The 17,737-nt window shown below is 39.9% G+C and overlaps 4 protein-coding genes across 6 annotated transcripts in view; 3 read left to right on the plus strand and 1 right to left on the minus strand.

Annotated features, from left to right (window-relative positions):
* The window catches only part of rgs9bp (regulator of G protein signaling 9 binding protein), a 3,494-nt gene extending 1,694 nt beyond the window's left edge, over window positions 1-1,800 (plus strand). Inside the window, exons 2-3 of the mRNA XM_005946008.3 lie at window positions 44-350; window positions 1,093-1,800. Coding sequence (XP_005946070.1) covers window positions 44-350; window positions 1,093-1,466 — 681 coding nt within the window. The 3' untranslated portion in view covers window positions 1,467-1,800. The remainder of the gene's footprint in view (window positions 1-43; window positions 351-1,092) is intronic.
* Window positions 1,801-3,383: 1,583 nt separating this feature from the next.
* Window positions 3,384-9,269, plus strand: mcur1 (mitochondrial calcium uniporter regulator 1). The gene is made up of 9 exons (XM_005946009.2): window positions 3,384-3,811; window positions 4,787-4,882; window positions 4,983-5,086; window positions 7,588-7,689; window positions 7,892-7,933; window positions 8,082-8,153; window positions 8,386-8,439; window positions 8,565-8,679; window positions 8,788-9,269. Exons 1-9 carry the CDS (start codon window positions 3,559-3,561, stop codon window positions 8,841-8,843), a joined length of 894 nt encoding a protein of 297 aa, XP_005946071.1. The 5' UTR covers window positions 3,384-3,558; the 3' UTR covers window positions 8,844-9,269.
* A 129-nt stretch (window positions 9,270-9,398) lies between these two features.
* dph2 (diphthamide biosynthesis 2) lies at window positions 9,399-12,982 on the plus strand. Of its 2 annotated transcripts, XM_005946011.3 has the most exons (7): window positions 9,399-9,647; window positions 9,903-10,059; window positions 10,252-10,364; window positions 10,700-10,920; window positions 11,059-11,748; window positions 12,040-12,222; window positions 12,345-12,982. In XM_005946011.3, the coding sequence occupies exons 2-7, from the start codon at window positions 9,910-9,912 to the stop codon at window positions 12,470-12,472; spliced, it is 1,485 nt and encodes a 494-aa protein (XP_005946073.1). In that variant the 5' UTR covers window positions 9,399-9,647; window positions 9,903-9,909; the 3' UTR covers window positions 12,473-12,982. The 2 variants fall into 2 exon arrangements, with proteins under 2 accessions (XP_005946073.1, XP_005946072.1); XM_005946010.3 differs by having other exon boundaries at window positions 9,399-10,059.
* A 44-nt stretch (window positions 12,983-13,026) lies between these two features.
* ncf2 (neutrophil cytosolic factor 2) lies at window positions 13,027-17,701 on the minus strand. Of its 2 annotated transcripts, none has more exons than XM_005946012.3 (15): window positions 17,480-17,701; window positions 17,192-17,274; window positions 16,963-17,071; window positions 16,688-16,822; window positions 16,380-16,487; window positions 16,151-16,210; window positions 15,988-16,031; window positions 15,124-15,265; window positions 14,896-14,961; window positions 14,687-14,741; window positions 14,541-14,584; window positions 14,303-14,451; window positions 14,111-14,222; window positions 13,847-13,943; window positions 13,027-13,755 (listed from the first exon to the last, which is right to left on the minus strand). In XM_005946012.3, exons 1-15 carry the CDS (start codon window positions 17,651-17,653, stop codon window positions 13,664-13,666), a joined length of 1,470 nt encoding a protein of 489 aa, XP_005946074.2. In that variant the 5' UTR covers window positions 17,654-17,701; the 3' UTR covers window positions 13,027-13,663. The 2 variants fall into 2 exon arrangements, with proteins under 2 accessions (XP_005946074.2, XP_014196734.2); XM_014341248.2 differs by having other exon boundaries at window positions 14,687-14,762.
* Between the last annotated feature and the right edge of the window lie 36 nt (window positions 17,702-17,737).

Consider the following 17,737-nt stretch of genomic DNA (forward strand, 5'->3'; position numbering starts at 1 on the left):
TGAGCTCTGCATATTACCGAGCACTGTCAAATCTTTGTTACAGGTGGTAGCATGTTACCGGCATTTGGCTGCATGTGTTGGTGGCTGCACAGACAGTTTGCAGCTGCGGGATGAGCTGAGACAAACGCGAGAAAAGGCCCTGAATTTGGCCGAGGCCATCCGTCTGCATCTGACCTCACATCTGCGGGACAAGAGCCTGCCCGAGGACCAGCGCAAGGAGATGGAGCTCCTCTGGGTGGCCTTCTCCTCCAGTCTAGAACTGCTCCATGTTGACATGTGCAAGGTTTTCAGCATGGGTGACAACTTCTCCCTAGCCAACACTGCTTCCTTGGTGCAGACTGGCCTACAAGGTAAATGCAAGCCTTTCACATACTGCTGCTACTAGATGCAAGCAGTGTCGTCAACTGAAATCGAACTTTAAGCAAAACCAAGAAAACCGCAAAATAACTGCACTACTTTAGTCTTCAGAGGTTGTTTTAGAGTGAATGCAGAGGAAACTCTATTATTGTATCTTGTAAGACTCAATGACTACACATGGAGGGGAAAACTTTTTGGATTGTTATGTAAAGTATTTAGCTGTTTTTCATACTCTGCAGATAATATTTTATCAGAATTAACATGCTCAAATCTGCCAGTGTGCTAACATTTTAGAGTATCTCGTGTGAATGTCCTGTGGCATCAGTAAAGGTGAAATATTTGGACTCTAGCCCTGCATTTTCTCAGTTTACTATTTTTTTTTTATTTTTTTGTTATCATTAATGGATATAAGTAAAGTGTGTGGAGCTGTGCTTGAGTTGGTCCATCACACTGATACACAATGTTTTTCCCAACTTTTAAATGGACTGGTTCAGGTATTAATGGCCCCCAGATGTTGGATGCTGCTGATTTATTTATTCCTCTGTAGTGCCACTGTGACAATATTACATTAGAATTTTTAAGCAATGAGGATTGCCATGAGATTTTGTAAAAATAGTCACATTTCGTTTCCCCACATGATGAAGTGGAAAGCTTCTGCCACATTTTACAAATCCATTGTTGAGTTGTAAAAGCCAAAAGAAAATGGAAAGCTAAAATTTGTTTCTGGTAATGCAGGAGGAGGCAGTGAGGTAGCAGCTCGAGCACTCAGTTTGGCAGACTTGAACCAGGAGCCTCCAACCCTTCCTGCTGGTCTTGAGAGCCAGGAACGGAGCACCATGGAGCAGGAAATCAGCCAAATCGACCACATGATTGATGACATGGAGAAAAAAGTAAATGTGTTGCGCTGGATGGTGGAGCCCAGGGGGCCACAATACGCAGACCCGCTCAGCAGCACCGAGAGCGCCTCCCTGGCTCTGCTCAGCGTTGACGAGGAGCAGCCTGGACACGAGCCTCGATGCCAGCGCAGTTTGATCTTTGTGTTCTTATTGCTGTTTGCAGTTGTTTTGGTGGCAGCCACGTTATCTGTCTGTCTTGTCCTTTTCTCATGAACAAAACCTTAATTTTTATTTTATTTTATTTTTTTGGTGCAACCTCAAATGCTCTCTAATACTGTAACACTGGCAAGCTTTGCAGGTACAGTAGTGTTCTTTTAACTATATTCTTTGCAATGATGACAAGGTGACTTTTATTGTAAACCTTTATTAGTGCATTCTACAAATACTGAAATTAATCTGGATGCGAACTTGTTTGCCATGTCTTGCAGTGAATCCAAGGCTGCCATATGCATTAAACAAATAAAGTACATGACTGCCTGTAATACAATAAAATTGTTTTATTTTACTAACAACTGTTTGAAAAGAAAATGGAGCCAACATTGTATTTTTTTTTCCTCACGACCAGCTGATGAACAAAAAAAGCAACAAACCACCTTTTTTTTTTCTTTTTTTTCTAAGCAGCCAGAAAGGCACTTCCTATTCCTTATTGCAACTGAGAAGACATAGGTGCAAATGCTTCTTAATATAGGTGATCATGTATTTTCTATATAAAGTGATGTAGAGAACTGATGATGTTTAGTACAGTTGTACAATATAAAAGTATCAACTTTGATATAAAACTGTCTTCTTGGGGTTTTGTGTTTTTGTTCTGTAAATTATTACCTCAAAGCACAACTTTGGATCCAAAATCCTCTCAAGTCTTGCATAAGTTACTGCAGACTGACAAGTCCCTAAAAGATGGCTGCAATACAGTCTCACTCCTCTTAGGTTGGTTCAAAGCTATGACAAAACCGCTCAGCCACTGGAAATTATTTTCATATTCATGAAAGAAAAGTGTATAGACTACAGTATAGATAGGAGCAGATTCTCAGTCCAGTAAATCAAATTTGAAAGGTTGAAATATGAATCATCAAATATACAGTTTCCTTTCTTAAATAGTACAATAGCTTTATATTCATTCTGATGTATTAGTACTTATTAATTTATATTTTTCGGGTACTATACTGGTACTAATTGTACAGAAAATACCCATTATGACTTAGCACCTAATCAATTATGACACGGTGTTTTATTTTGAAAGGCGTGACCGGTAGTTTGACGATTTTTTCTTTTTTTAATTGACAAGTTTGACGATTCTTTGTCAGTTTCCGGTTGTTCAGTCTGACGTCACTAGCCGTGTCTGGACCTAAACTCCGCTGCAGGTCCATATATCAAACGATCACTATGGCATTACTGAGAGTTGAAAAACTGTCTAAAGTCTTTCATCTTTAATAAAATGATCAGCGTTCTGCTCTACCAGGTGTAACAATTGAGTTTAACATCCAGGCATCCATGAAAACGGAATTTATGACATTTAACGGAGTTAGAAGTTAGCAGGGAGTTAGCTCGCTAGCTTCTATCTAAATACAATATAGCATGTCCTGACTGCGGGGTTTTGGAAACAAATTAAAACGTACAGCTCTGTTATCACTTCCAGCATAAATGAAGACAGAAAACTAAACAGCAGTGACGTTTGTAGGGTTACTGAAGTTGGGCTAGCTGGTATATAATGATGTGCTACGTGACCGCTAGCGACACAGCTATGTTAGCATAATATAAACAAGCTAACTTTTTTTCCACTCGATAAAAGTTAACGTGAGTGTTCTCGGTGGTCAGGAACAAATGTAATCGCATGGCAGGATGCTGTAAAAGGACCAAACTTCAGCCAGGAGAACAACTGAGATAATCCATCCACAATACGAGGTTAGTCATTCATATACTGCTGCATGGGCTGGGCTGTAGTTACATCCTAAGGTTTTAAAAACTGAGCTTAAATAAATGATTAGCGGTAATAAAAGCCGAGGGAGGTCAACAGTGATCACTGACTGTTTTAGGAGCTTTTTGAGATCAAATAGAAGAAAATACATAACATTAAACATGTTAACAACACAAAAGCCATATTAAACGCAGACTACTTTAGGCCCGGAAGTAGGATTCGTCGCGTCATCACTGAACAACCGTATTGTAGTCCGGAGAACAGTAGGTGAAAGGGTGGATGCAGGCGTGACTGTGGAAATTTATCTTCTGAGGCGCGTCACAGACGGAAGTACAGCCTTGGTAAAGAAAAAACAAAACTCGCTGTTAGTGGGACACACTCTCCTTGACGATGGTGCTTAAACAGTGCCAGTCTCGACTTAAACTTTTTAACTTTAACCACCCAGAAAAGTGGTATGATCCTCAAGACAGAGCTAGCATTTTTGTGCCTGCAGCGACATCGATTTTCGTCAGAGCCTCAGCGTGTTCTCAGTGTAACCTCACTCCGTCATTTAGCAAGTTTGAGAAGACACCGCTGAGATGGAGACGAGCTCCTGGAGTGAACATTACGCATTTGTCTGCTGCGACATGGATCTCCGTGAGAGGTAACAAACAGCGCTTACGCTTACAGTACCAAACAGTCTTTAACTGCATGTCTGACACTTCAAACGTCGCCACGACCCATAAAAATGGCAGTTTTTAGCTGTGATGAGCTAGTTTACATAAAGTGCACAAGTGAACTGGAGCTTCGTTTCTTCCAAAGACCGCAATCATACGTCCTTCAAAACCCTCTCACGCGAGACTTTAAATGACTACAGGTACTGTGATTTTGTCATGGTAACTGAGTTACTGTAGCCCATGTGCATGTCAAAATAAAAGTCAACTTGTGGACTGTGATGGTGCTAAACTTTGGCTACCTCCATAATAATTAATTAGTTCGCAGGTGTCTGCAAATCGCATACATCTACATTTTATTCACAGAAAACACGGAAAACATATCAGATGTTTAAACCGAGATGTTTCAATATTTAATGGAAAATATTAGCTCATTTTATGGCAGCAACACATCTAAAAAAACATGGGCTAGTTCCCTGTGGGACTTGATGATGGAGGGTGAGTAATCCCCCCTCCCTGTCACTCCTTTCTGGACGCTGCTGTCCGTCCCTTGGATGTGGGTGCTTGATGATTTTGCACCATGTGGCCACTGTGGTCACTGACCTGCTGCCTTGGGGGTGGTAGACAAGGGTGGCTTGGACATCTTCTGCATCTGGGGCTCTGCCAGGTGCTGGGTGGTTCTTGGGCACCATCATTATCAAGTACATTTACATAAGACGCATATAATCACTTGCATTCTGTTTTTATTTACATTTTACACAGCATCCTAAATTTTTTGGAAATTGGTTTTGTGTGTGTGTGTGTGTGTGTGTGTGATTCCAAATGGAACGGTTCATTTCAGATAATAAATAGACTGAAAAAATCAAAAGCTACATACAGCAACCTAAACAAGATGTTAATATTTATGTGTATTCCAGTGTTGAGGTCATTCTAAAATGCTGTGTTTCTTAAAACCTCTGTCAAAGCTTTCCAGTATGATCTAAAACCAGACGTACCAAAGGCTGAAGGCCAGAAGCTGTTCTTTGATACGCATGCAGTGGTGCGACTCCTTGAGGAAAATGGTTAGTTGTTCGATTAAAAAAGCTACAGCATTATATTTCTTTTAAAATAGTAGGCTGCATTAATTTCATTTATAATAACATTTTTTTCTCTTATGAACAGGTTTCACTACATCTCAGTCTGAAGGCATGGTCAGCGTACTGGTGAAGATGACAAACTCTAACATGGATGTCATTTACAGTGACATGATAACCAAAGTGCAGCAGGTGAGACAGCACTACAATAATGTGCACTGTGTGCAGGCGTTGGTTGTGTTTCCTCTGTGTGTTCACTCACAAGCCTTTGTCTCTGGTCCCGTAAACGTCAGTGAACCAGGACCGCTGGGTTGGTCATTGTACTATGAAAACACTGACCTGTGTAGTTAAATACAAACAGTGCTCGTGTTCCTAGAAACCTTTGATGTTGGTGTCCGTGATGAGTTACTTTTGAAAATTCATGGCACTGGAATGTCTGATGAGAATAAGGCCGATCTGTGATACAGCTCTCCGTGATCACTCTTACTGGCTCTTTTAGCAATGTTAAGACTGATAGTGATATGGGAATATCTTTTTTTCTTAATGTTAAAATTTACATCTTATTATAAAATATTGCTCAAAACCCCCCTTTTCTAGCAATAATATAATATAATATAATATTCCACTTCTTATTAAGTCGGTATTAATGTTAAAAAAATTCCATAATCCATATATCGCTGGGATTTCCAAGTGGCAGCCACCATGACGTCGCTTGTACATGATTAATAGTTCTTCCTGGACTTCATATCTAAAGGCCTTAGAGTGAGTTGACTGTGAGGCTGGACACTGAGGTAAGAGAAAAGGACTGGTATCATTTGGCTAATGCTGGGCTTACACTGTGCGATTTTTGGCCCATTTTGAGTCGTGCGACCGTTTTGGCGATCGGCCCAATTTTGGCCTTCATCGTACGTCGTGCATCGTGTAGTATACGTGGGGTAACGAGAAGCGATTAACACCTCACGACCAGCTCCCGATTATCAATCGCTTGGTCGTGAGGGTGTCACCGCAGCTTCTCACACTGCGCACGCGCAAACACAAATGTCAGCGAAGAAGACGGCACAGCACAGCAGTGCGGCGTGAGATCTGGACACAAGCGGTGGAGGCACAACTTGTAGAACTATGGCAAGCTCACCCGAACCTTTTCGATGTGGCCTCACAAAATTATCACGACCACAACAACCGTGAAAATAGTTGGATTTACATTGCTGCTCAATCACAGCTGCCTGATCATGTTTTTCATTAGCAATTTAGCAAAGTTGATGGTGGTGGTGTGTCTGTGTGAGTGAAAGACAGAGAGGGAGAGCGAGCGACAGAATTTCTGTTATAACCTTCATTTTATGGACGCACAGTGTGAGCACTCAGGTCGCATCAGAGCATCGGGCCGTATAGTGTGAGACCCTGCATCGTGACCTATGAACTTCTAACCCCTGCGAGTCAATCGTACAGTTTGAGCAGGAGCTGAATCGCGCGACTGAAAAAAATCGCACAGTGTAAGCCCAGCATAAGCAGAGAGGTTAGAAAGGATGTGCAGCAGGATGGAAGATGGAAGGAGTACTTTGAGAGCTGATGGAAGAAGGAAATGAAAGAGAGGGGAGGATGGATCAGGAAGTGGAGAAGGTTTAGTATGGTGGGTAAAGTTATGAAGATAATGAAGATTGGAGAAGTGGTAGGTCCAGATGACGTAAAAGATGGCGGTGGACTTTATATCAAGGTTGTTTCACAATTTTGGAGAATGAAAGGGTCACTTGTTGAGCTCTACTAACTACAGAGGGATAGAGTTATTGATCCATACCATGAAGATATGGGAGCGAGTTGTTGTAGTTATGTTAGGAAGAATAATACTTTGTTTGTGTTTTCCACTTGCACTGCAGTACTGCTTCATGCTGAGAAAGAGCACTACAGGTGTGATGTTTGCTTTGTTTTGATGGAGAAGTATAGAGCAGGAGGAGTTGCCCTTTTTTTGTGGATCTAGAGAAAGCATATGAGGACAAAAATAAGAGCTAAGTCTTGTTATAATTTAATATTTTACATCTTCTGGTATCCACCCATTCATCTCCACTAATTAAGGATTTCTATAGCTTAAACCAGCGGTCCCCAACCCCCGGGCCTCGGACCGGTACCGGTCCGTGAGTCGTTTGGTACCGGGCCGCGAGAGTTGAGGCTCAGGTGTGAAATGTATGGTTTTCAGGGTTTTTATCGGTTTTCAGCGTTATTTTGTTATCGTTTTTATCGTTAACTCGGTTTTCCTGGGTCTTTTCACGTGTGTTATGAATAAATCTTCTTTTTTTCGGTACCGGTACTAGTTTTATTTTGTTGTATTTATCCGCGACACATTAAAGGCCGGTCCGTGAAAATATTGTCGGGCATAAACCGGTCCGTGGCGCAAAAAAGGCTGGAGACCGCTGGGTTAAACCACTCTTTGCTGTATGTGAATGCTTTGATCTCCCAGAGTCTTGGTAAAGGCTGTAAAGTGAAAGATCAAGGCTATCATATACTTCACATTACCATCTATGCATCACAGCATTACAGTGGTTTGATATCGGTGTGTTAATTAAATCCCCACCACATGCTGTGCCTGTCAAAGCCACAGCGGCAATAACTTTTCTAAAAGCTCTGAATTTAGTGTGTTCCACTCGCACTACAGTACTTTATTTTTATCGTGAACCCTCTAACGTTTTGTGCGATCTTGGCAGGAGATCATGTTGCAGCGTGTGATGTCTCAAATAGCCGCTGTAAAGAAGGACATGGTGATCCTTGAGAAGAGCGAGTTCTCTACTCTGCTGGCAGAAAATGAGGTAAATGTCTTTTTTCGGAGTTGTTTTAAGAAGAAAAATAATTTGTTCGATAAAGATCACTTACTGCAGTGACAGTGTATCACGTTTGACTTGATCGTTTCGTCTGTCAGTAGTAGAAACAGGGATGACTGCACAGTGTGTTTGTGCCAGTGATTTCCTTCCACTTAATCTGACTGTGTCAGTGTTTTGCCCTTTCTCCCAGAAACTCAAGGTCCAGTTGCTCCAGCTCAAGGTCCAACTAGCTGTAAGTGATTACTGTGAATGTATTAACCTTCATGAATAGCATTTTCCCATTCCTTGATCGTATTTGATTTATCTTAACTTGGTTGAAATCTCCATTTAGAAAAATGTTTTGACTTTCTTTTGTGTGTCTCTTTTTTACAACGTTGCAGGATGAAATGAAAAAAGTGCAGTCAGACAATATGTTGGATATGAATTTGGAGAAAAGCCAAGTGAAAGAATTGGTACGTGTTCGAGGAGATCAGTTCAATTATTGTTTGGAAAAAAATGACTGAATTTAAAACTACACGACTTTATTGTTCCCACATGAAGTTCTGCCTATAATTATGTTTGCATTTTATGCCATGGTGTCACAGTTACACAAACATTGCCTGCATTTATTTTTACATGTGCAAAGGAGCGTTGTACCAATGTCGTATCACAAAAGGTGTCATGAAATCACATTTGTATTTTCAGAGAGCAGAGCATGAGAAGAAACTTCTAGAAACACGAACTGAGATTATGGAAATGGTTTGTATACATGCATTTAGTTTATAGCACACTGCATTCAGTCATTTGCTTCTATTCTCCATTAAAGGTTTTTAATGCTTGCTTTTAATTTATCATGGGTCTTTATCGCCTTGCCTTTTTTACAGACTGCAGAACAGGAGCGCTATTTGACTCAGACAAAAATGAAAATAGACACAGAAGTGGCTGGATTGAAAACCATGTTGGAGTCTCATAAACTGGATACTATAAAATACCTTGCAGGTACGCGTGCATGTTAAATATGGGTTGTAGTTACACTTTCTATCTTTTATTTTCTTACAGATACAGCTGGTACAAATAATTGCATGTGATATTTTTTTTCTCTTGCAGGTTCAGTGTTTACGTGCCTCACTGTGGTCTTGGGTTTCTATCGTGTTTGGATGTAATCAGGACTTTGATCATTGACTTTGATAATACTTGAATTGTCACTGCATCCTCTGAATGTGCTATGATTTGTTATTTCCCGGGCAGTGGTGATCTTTTTTACAAGTAGAACTTATGGAAGGACCAGCTCCTTCACCGATCACTCGTGGAAGTTATTTGATACATTCATTCATCAAAAATTTCTACCGCACCACCCAGACAGTTTTTTAATTAAATTTTTATTGTCTTGTTTTATGGCTTCTGGAACCAAGTTGACAATTCACTTAGTAATTTTAAATACTGGAGAGAACATAATATTAATACTGAGGCACAAAGATTTTTGTACTTTTTTTTTTTTTGTCGTTTTCAGAAATATGTGAAAGATTCTGGGACAAATATTACGTGTTATTTAAATAAAATGTATTATCAATGAATGTAAGATTGATCTAGCTGTTGTCTGTGAGGTTTGTGCTTTTAGTAGAGGTGGGCAGTGAAGTGAAGGAAGCTTGAGCTGATTTCTTTTCCATTTTCAAAATCTATCAATACTCCTTGAGCATTACAATAATGGGAAACCTATATGTCTGCAACTCAGTCATCTAGAATTGAGAGTTGTAGGAGTGATAGCAGAGAGATTTTTGATGAGGTTGTGAATACCGGACGAGCGAAACAAAAAGTATTTTCTTAATCGTGCCAGGCGAAGTTTATTTTGAAAAACATTTGACCCGGAAGTCATTCCCTCAGCAGAAGGGATGGAGTATCATATTGACACGTGTGTAGCTGTAAAGTGAACATTTATAAGTCCACAAGTAACTCCATGACTCTGAGTTGTGAGTATACGTTGTGTAGCCCTACAAATACACAACCTGACAGATTAGAAACGGCACTTAGTTTGTTTAGAGGCTCCGCGGACACCTATAGGGAATCTAGCTCCAGCTAAGCTAGCAGACAGCTAAACTACATTTTCCGCACTATGTGCTGTTTTTCAGTGTTATGACTTTCGTTAACGTCTGTCAGATTTTCATTTAAAATATCTGGGTATCACAGTTTACTGTGTTTCTACACGCATTTCTACGGGTTCACAGCACAGACATGGCTGATGCGTTTAGCAGCAGCTCGGAAACTGTAATTCAGCGTGTGGTGGGAGTTGCAGTGAAGACGAGCACACCTGCGGATGACCTGGAAAAGTTTTATCAGATTAAAAAAACCTGCGACTTCATCAGTGAGCATCAGTTTGAAAAGGTAAGGAGGAGCAACATTTTACTTTCTTAGATGTCACTCACCTTTGTTTACAAAAGCATTTATGGCCTAGTAGCCAAATATTCTTAATATGTCTTGTTTTAATTAAAAGCAACTGCAGTTAAAAAATATAAAACAGTGCCTAATTTATACTTTATTTATTAATTATTATTACATTGGTTGCCGTGTGTGCAGGTAGCTCTGCAGTTTCCCGATGAGCTGTTGGTGGATTCAGTTGCAGTGGCAGAAGAGATCGAGAGAAACACTAATGCCAAGTCATACATTTTGGGTGATACATCCTATGGAAGGTAACACAGTAGATTTAAGAAATCATTGCTGTAATGCACTCATGCAACACTGTTTTTTTTAATGGTTTTGAGTCATCAAGTAAAGTTGGGTTTTAAAATTGGTGGCAGGTTGCATTCACTGATATTTTTGACAAAAACTTGTCAACATCTCCAGACCTGTCAGACTTTGAATTCAAAATCTCAGCTCTGTTTTTCAGTACATGAGAATATTTACTGGGAGTTTTATTTTGTTATCAAAGAAGCATTCAGTGCTATATAAAACAGTGTGCAAGGAAATTCCTCATCTAGTAAGGGTGTTAACTTATTTAACACTTTTGTTGAACTCTCATGTGCAGTTGCTGTGTGGATGAGGTCGCTGCAGAACACGTTGGCGCTGACTGCATTGTGCACTATGGCAGTGCTTGCCTTAGCCCATCCAGAAGGCTGCCCTTGTTATACATCTTTGAGCAAAGAGCAGTAGATGTGGAGAAGTGTGCCTCCTCCTTCAGAGAACTCTACCCTGACAGACACAGTCACATAATCATCCTCTATGATGTCAACTATGCTCATGCCATTAGTAAGTTCGCAGTCACCTTGAAAAGTTTGTGTGATCCTTCGAATTACTATGTCTCAACACAGATTTTTGTGTTTCGATCAGTCCCATCTGTCCACAGATATTTACCAGTATACATTTTTATTTTTTTTCCTCCCTCAGATGGTCTTTTGGCTCTGCTGTCACCAGAGTATCCAAACCTTGTTGCATCTGAAATTGTTGTTGAAGGGGAGCAGTGTTACAGTCATGGGCAGATTAAAAGACAAGATGATGACGCCCGTCTCTCTGACCAAGACGATGGCCAGGTCATCTATCAGTTTGGACGTCAGTTCACCTTGAAAAGCAGTTTAAGCGTCACAGACTGCAGTATGTTTTATGTGGGCCAGGAGGGAGCGACCCTGCGAAACTTCATGATGACTTGGAATCGGTGCTCGTTTTGCTCTTTTGACCCTGTGACAGCAAAGGGGCAGGTCGAGTCTATAAGCATCAGCCGCGCTCTGATGAAGAGATACTATGCTATAGAAAGGGCCAAGGATGCCAATGTGGTCGGCATCCTGGTTGGGACTCTGGGGGTTGCCGATTACCTCTCTATCATTGAGCAGCTGAAAGAGACCATCAAGAGAGCTGGCAAGAAGAGCTACATGTTTGCCATGGGGAAGCTGAACGTACCCAAACTGGCAAACTTTCTTGAAATTGACATCTTTGTTTTAATTGCATGTCCAGAGAGCTCACTTTTGGACTCAAAGGGTTTTTTAAAACCTGTAGTGACGCCGTTTGAGATGGAGGTGGCCTGCAACAGGAAGAGGGAATGGTCAGAGGAATATGTCACAGACTTCCGACATCTCCTGCCAGGTGCGATTGGGAGTTTTTCACATCAGCTTTTCTTAAATGAACTCTCTTAAAGTTCTGTATTAATGTTAAGCATGTTAATGGTGTTGTCTATATGGCTTCGTAGTGTAGTGGTTTACGTGTTCTCCAAACAAGCAAAAGAGCCCAGGTTTAATCTAGAGAGTAGACGCAAATCTGCAAAATCAAACATGCGGCCATTACCCTTCAGGAAATGTTTCTATATGTCTGTTAACAGTAGTGTAATGTAGTTTCATTTTGCCACGTCTAACCTTTTTCTTCCCAAACTTGCTGTAGGTGGACAGAGTCACGTACCTTTGGCTGATCAGCAGGACGAGGAGGATGAAAGTGACGTTTCATTAATAACTGGTGCTCTGCGAAGCCACAATCTCCTGAGCAGTGAGCCTACAGAGCCGGCCTATGGGTCCTCTGTGGTCTTGAGGAACCAGATGCTGACCGTAGCAAACACAAACTCAGCTGGTATGACAGTGTGCTCCACCTAATCAACATGCGTGAACTCCTATACAAAAGTAGACACTTATGAATATGTTGTTTTACACTACAAGTGTTTATTTATTCATTTTATTATTATTTTTTTCCAGCATCTTTTCTTGCAGGTCGAAGCTGGATCGGTTTAGAGCAGAAGCTGGGAGAGACACCTGTGGTGAAAGCAGTAGAGGGCAGGAGAGGCATAGCTATAGCCTACGAGGAGGAAGGAACATCGTCGTGATCATTTTTACCAATAATCCACAATGTCTTTGGTAAATTAATAAATAACCTATCAATGTACCAAATGTATAGCATATAAGCTGTATTTACTGGAAGAAGAAAGTGATTATTAAATGTTTTTTTATTAACATCAGTACCAGGCGGTGGTAGTTTTAATACTGCATTACTTACAGTATAGGAATCTGTGATTCAGTGATTACAGTATTATGACATCATAACCAGACCAAAGGTTGTTACTCTGAACCAGGAAATGACTGAAATGTATTTTGAACTCTGAGTGTTAGAAAAAAATAGCCCAAGTGTCAGATGACCACTCATCTTAAATTATTCACGCAACTTGGAGGAAATTGGCCTTGTATGAAGTGGAAATATATTAAGTATAAAAATGCACTTTTCAAATCTTATGACCTCTACGCTGACCCTGGGTTTGAGCTTTATAGCAGAAGGAAATTGTAACACTGCAAAGAAAAGAAAACAATTTGCTGAACGTATTAAAATATCCCACAGTTCATATTTTTCATTTTCTTTAGCAAAATAAGTAAAATGCATATAACCTTTGCATTTCATGTGTTTATTTGCTTTACATTGTTAAATAAGAGTGTTGTGCAAAAGTGTGGAGCCGCCCCTCATTTCTGTATTTTACTAGGAAAATGAAGAATTATTGCTCAAGACCCCTTTAAGAAATTACAAGAAAGTCTGGCTCCTTAGAAAAAATAAGGGGTGTCTTAAGACTTTTGCACAACATTGTACACATAATGTTCTGGAGAATTAATGAAACTGACTCCATGCTGCAACATCCTACATACCTGTGATATCTGGACCAGGCCTGTCAGGATGACCTCAAAATAAATGCAGTCCTGTTTTTTATGTTTTTCTAATATAAAGTTTGATAGTAAGTCTTTATATAGTGCTCTTTTTAAATTGTTACATAATGAAGAAAGGTGAAATTCATATGAAGCCACATAAATGCAAAGATACAGACTTAAAATTTTTGACTAAAAGTCATTTAAATAATGTACATAAGTGGAAATTGTAACATTTTAAGCATTTATAATCAGCTATTGTAATAATCATATTTAGACTTGGTATATCAAAAGAAGTGGCACATTTTATCACCAAAGCAGACAACTTTTGAAAAGTTGTTAATCAGTGTTTTCAGCTTTTATAACAGATTAGCAAACCTGGCCATAAATCACTGGCCATTCGCAGGAACTTCTTCCACAAAGGATGCAGGGAATATCCCAGTATTCCCGTTACACTGCCCTTCCAACCAGTCTTGGTTAACTGAAGATGAACAAATTGTGAATTAGAATCATATATTCCATCAAATTGTAGAGTTTCTGTATGTTTGACGTATAAAAGAATGAAGCCTCACTTTTAGAGAGCAGTTTGATTTTATCCCCTTGCTGAAAATTCAGATCCTCCGGATTTGATGACTCGTAGGAGTGAAGTGCCACCAGGTGAATCTCCTCCTGAAATCCCCAAAGATCCACAATGGTTATCAGTGTAGACAGAAATTATAACAGGAGTGCAAAAACAAAAAGATACTAAAAGTACGTCAGTATCGCTAATACTGGGAATATTGCTGTTGTTACTATAACAACAGCAATAACATGGCAATAGATGGTTGCTCTCTTACCTCCTTGGTGTTACACCACAAAGTGACACGCCCACCGCTGGCACGGCTCCACAGCTTCTCCATTTCTGTGTTGGCACCGATTACACTTTGTTCACTTGCCTCAGAGGTTAAACTAAACCCAGTAAAGGTGTTCAGTTGTAAGTACAAACAATGCATACCAAACATTCTTGTTTTCTTAATTATGCGCTCTACCTCAAGGTGATTGCAGAAGAAGGAAGATTCAGTTTCCTGCTGATTTTCTCAATCAGCATCGTGTAGGGTGACCCACACGGGACTGATACGACAAAGTTGAAATTGAAATGCACTTTGACGATACATGAATTGTCTGTGGACTGTTTTTCCTGGAAATGATGAGAGGAAATAAAAGAACCTAAAATAACAGCCAGAATTAAACATCTCAGTACTTCTCATTTTCTTTGCGTTGGCATACCTGTCGCTGACGATTTCCACTAGTGACTTCACTTGGAGTAAGACCTTACATAAAGAAAATATGGAAAATTAGATTTTTCACATAAGGCTCAGATATCATTCGAAAATCCTCATTTAATTTTTGTATCCTGTACCAGAAAAGCCAACCTTGTATCCTTTCAGGTCTGGTGGGTGGCTGTCGGCTTGGAGGCGGAGTTATTCCCTGTTTATAGTTGTTCCCATTCAAAATAAAGAAAAGTAAAGACTGTGTTATTTTAAAAGCTTGGAAAGGAAACTACAATGTTTTAAGCGCTGACATTACCAGAGTCATTGATTATGACACCAACAATTGAGAATAATGACAAGTAAATGCTTACCTTGTTTTTGTTAGAAGCTAAGGAGATTTCCAAACGTTCCAGATAGTTGTAAGGAACAAGCCCCCTCTGTGAAAGACATCACAGCCATGTTTACTCTCAGCAGACACCAGCAATGCATTAATTGTGTGATAAAAGTACATGATATGAATGCTGGCTTTAGTGCATAAAAACAACACAGTGTACTGGTGTTAAAATTTGTACAATAAGTGGCAGATGTGGAGATCTTACTCTTTCATTGAAGACCACATTTGCCCAGTTGTCAGCACCCTTCTGCAACACAAACACAATATTGCCCGGCACTACAGCCAGCTCATCACTGGTCTCAGGAATAAACTCAAAGAGCACAGTGTGCGGTTCTCCTTCCAACACCCTGTAAACACAAGAAATGTCCACATAGCATCAAGAGTGAATCCTCCCTTAGTTTTGCTGCAATAGGTGTAGGCTGCTGGGGGATTCCCATGATGCATTGAGTATTTCTTCTTCTCACTAACTATGTGTTAATGCACCTCTCTGCACTGAATCATACTTGTTATGAATCTCTGGCTCTCTTCCACAGCACGTCTTTTATCCTGTCTTCCTTCTCTCACCCCGCCCCTCCCTGAGCCTGGTTCTGCCGGAGGTTTCTTCCAGTTAAAAGGGAGTTTTTCCTTCCCACTGTCGCCAGAGTGCTTGTTCATAGGGGGTCATATGATTGTTGGGTTTTTCTCTGTATGTATTGTTGTAGGGTCTACCTTACAATATAAAACACATTGAGGCGACTGTTGTTGTGTAAAACTGAATTGAATTGAAGTGAAATTGAAGAGACATAAGACACAAAGGTTAAAGTTGCCACTATTCTGTGTAACGGTACATTTCTATTTTCAGGTTTTAATTATTAAACCTACACTCTGAGTCCCATTTTTCTCTTTGTGGAAAGCACAGTTTCATAGATATGTCTCATGCTTTCCCACATTTTGTATTTGTACGTTGTAAACATGTATAGTGGCGAATCCACATATCACAAAAACTTGCCACCTACAACATCATTAAATACTAAAATCATTTCTGTTTAAAGAGTTTCAAATCGGCATGGATCCAAAGTGACTATCATACCTCAGAACCTCAGGCTCTTTTGGACGAGTTGGACCATCTTGCACCTATCAAATAAAAAAAACCCACAGTCCATCACAGACATGGCAACACACAGGGGTATGTAAAGGTTCAGTCTATCATCAAACTGTAAAGTTTTTATAGCCAATAAAAGCCAGCGTGTCACCTGAGGCTGCAATGGGGCAAATCCAGAGAACTCATCTTGAGGAACAACAGAGGCAACGACCTGATGATAACGGGGGGAAAGTGGCTTATAGATATCACTCAACAATAATTTCTCCTATATATATATATATATATATGCGTGTGTGTGTGTGTGTGTGTGTAGAGATGCTGACTTTTGATAACTTTATAATCACACTAGATTAGATAAAACAGGCTGGGTAATGAGTCACCTTTGCTTTGCCCAGGTAGTCTTTCTTCTCCAGCTCTGCAACATAGTGCTTATTTGGTTTAAACATCTCTTTTGATTGGAACTCGACCAGTTTGAAAAGTTTCTGCTTCTGTTGGTGAAATTTCAGTGTGAGTGACACTTAAAGTCATGTGCATATCATTATCCTGTCACCTGATTTAAAGCAAAATTAGAATAAACCATATCAACTTACCAAATATAGATTAATGGAATGAAGAAACGACTACATTTGATATCATAAATATAATCACATTTAAATGGGTTGACAAAAGTGATTGTATCACAACTCACTAGGATTGATTGCAGAGCTTTGTCGATGATATTAAACCTGGCCTCTGTCTTGTAGTTAAGAGCCTTCGTGAGGTGTTCCTGGGCCTTTTCCCAGTTACCCAGCTCAGCTTCAACCAGGGCCATATTGTGGAGAACCTGTGGAGACATTGTTAAGCTTGTGTCCTTGGCCAGGAAAAAAAGAATGCTAAGTTGTATTATGAATGAACAGCTCATAACATCAAATGAATTATTTAGGTGTAATGTTCAGGATTAATAATAGAATCAAGAATACTCACATCACAAGCATATAGTATGTATCTGAGACCAAGCGCTTTGTAATCTATCAGCTGGTTGCCCCTGAGTGTTTTAAAGGTTTTCTGGAAGTCCGCTAAACTCTCCTCATACCTTTACGTAGAGACAATAAAGTTAAAACATTTGCATATGATATACTATTAAGCATTTTTAAATCACAACATTAAACATTAAAAAAAAAAGAAAGAAAGAAAAAAGACAGGTGTGTCTTGCCTCTTCTTTTTGTAAAAAGTGATTCCTCTTTGAAAGAAGGCAATGGCCAAATGTTCATCCTTGCGTATGCTGCAATCAAACGCCTGAGAAACAGAAAGAAACTGTCACTTCCTCTAGAAAACATGGTAAGGTCTACTTCTCCTTTCTCAGTGACTTGCGCTTTCAGGCAGCATATCGGAGAATTGTATTTCAGCAACTATCAAAAGAGTTTCTTGTTTGGACTAATTTGCTGATACGACAGCTGTTAATATTTGTGTGTTTATGCTTCAGCCTGCAGATCAGACATACCTTTTCAGCAGCATCAAAGTCTTGGTCAAGAAGATGGAGACAGCCAATGTCAAAATAAATTTTGGAGTTTGGTTCCTGAATACCCAAGAAAATCTCAAGTGCTTTGGAGAAATCTTGTCTGTTGACACAAGTTACCGCCTCATCCCACTGGCGCAGAGTGTCCACAAAAGACATGTTGGCAGGTTTGGAGTATACTGAGCTATAGACCACAGTAAGGAAGTTCCTCTGATTTGTACCATTGAGAAGAGGAAGTGTGAT

Source organism: Haplochromis burtoni, unplaced genomic scaffold, assembly GCF_018398535.1.
Source record: "Haplochromis burtoni strain Fernald_Lab_line unplaced genomic scaffold, NCSU_Asbu1 Contig_460, whole genome shotgun sequence".
Classification (NCBI taxonomy): Eukaryota; Metazoa; Chordata; class Actinopteri; order Cichliformes; family Cichlidae; genus Haplochromis; species Haplochromis burtoni.

Excerpts from the sequence above, each read along its gene's own strand:
- mcur1 (XM_005946009.2), top strand. The coding sequence starts at position 3,559 with ATGGTGCTTAAACAGTGCCAGTCTCGACTTAAACTTTTTAACTTTAAC. Across the intron at positions 4,883-4,982 it reads GCGACTCCTTGAGGAAAATG|GTTTCACTACATCTCAGTCT; the intron begins GTTAGTTGTTCG and ends TCTTATGAACAG. Across the intron at positions 7,934-8,081 it reads AGCTCAAGGTCCAACTAGCT|GATGAAATGAAAAAAGTGCA; the intron begins GTAAGTGATTAC and ends ACAACGTTGCAG.
- ncf2 (XM_014341248.2), bottom strand. The coding sequence starts at position 17,653 with ATGTCTTTTGTGGACACTCTGCGCCAGTGGGATGAGGCGGTAACTTGT. Across the intron at positions 17,275-17,479 it reads ACTTTGATGCTGCTGAAAAG|GCGTTTGATTGCAGCATACG; the intron begins GTATGTCTGATC and ends TCTGTTTCTCAG. Across the intron at positions 14,763-14,895 it reads TAGCTTCTAACAAAAACAAG|AATGGGAACAACTATAAACA; the intron begins GTAAGCATTTAC and ends TTCTTTATTTTG.
- dph2 (XM_005946010.3), top strand. The coding sequence starts at position 9,910 with ATGGCTGATGCGTTTAGCAGCAGCTCGGAAACTGTAATTCAGCGTGTG. Across the intron at positions 10,365-10,699 it reads GGTGATACATCCTATGGAAG|TTGCTGTGTGGATGAGGTCG; the intron begins GTAACACAGTAG and ends TCTCATGTGCAG. Across the intron at positions 11,749-12,039 it reads CTTCCGACATCTCCTGCCAG|GTGGACAGAGTCACGTACCT; the intron begins GTGCGATTGGGA and ends AACTTGCTGTAG.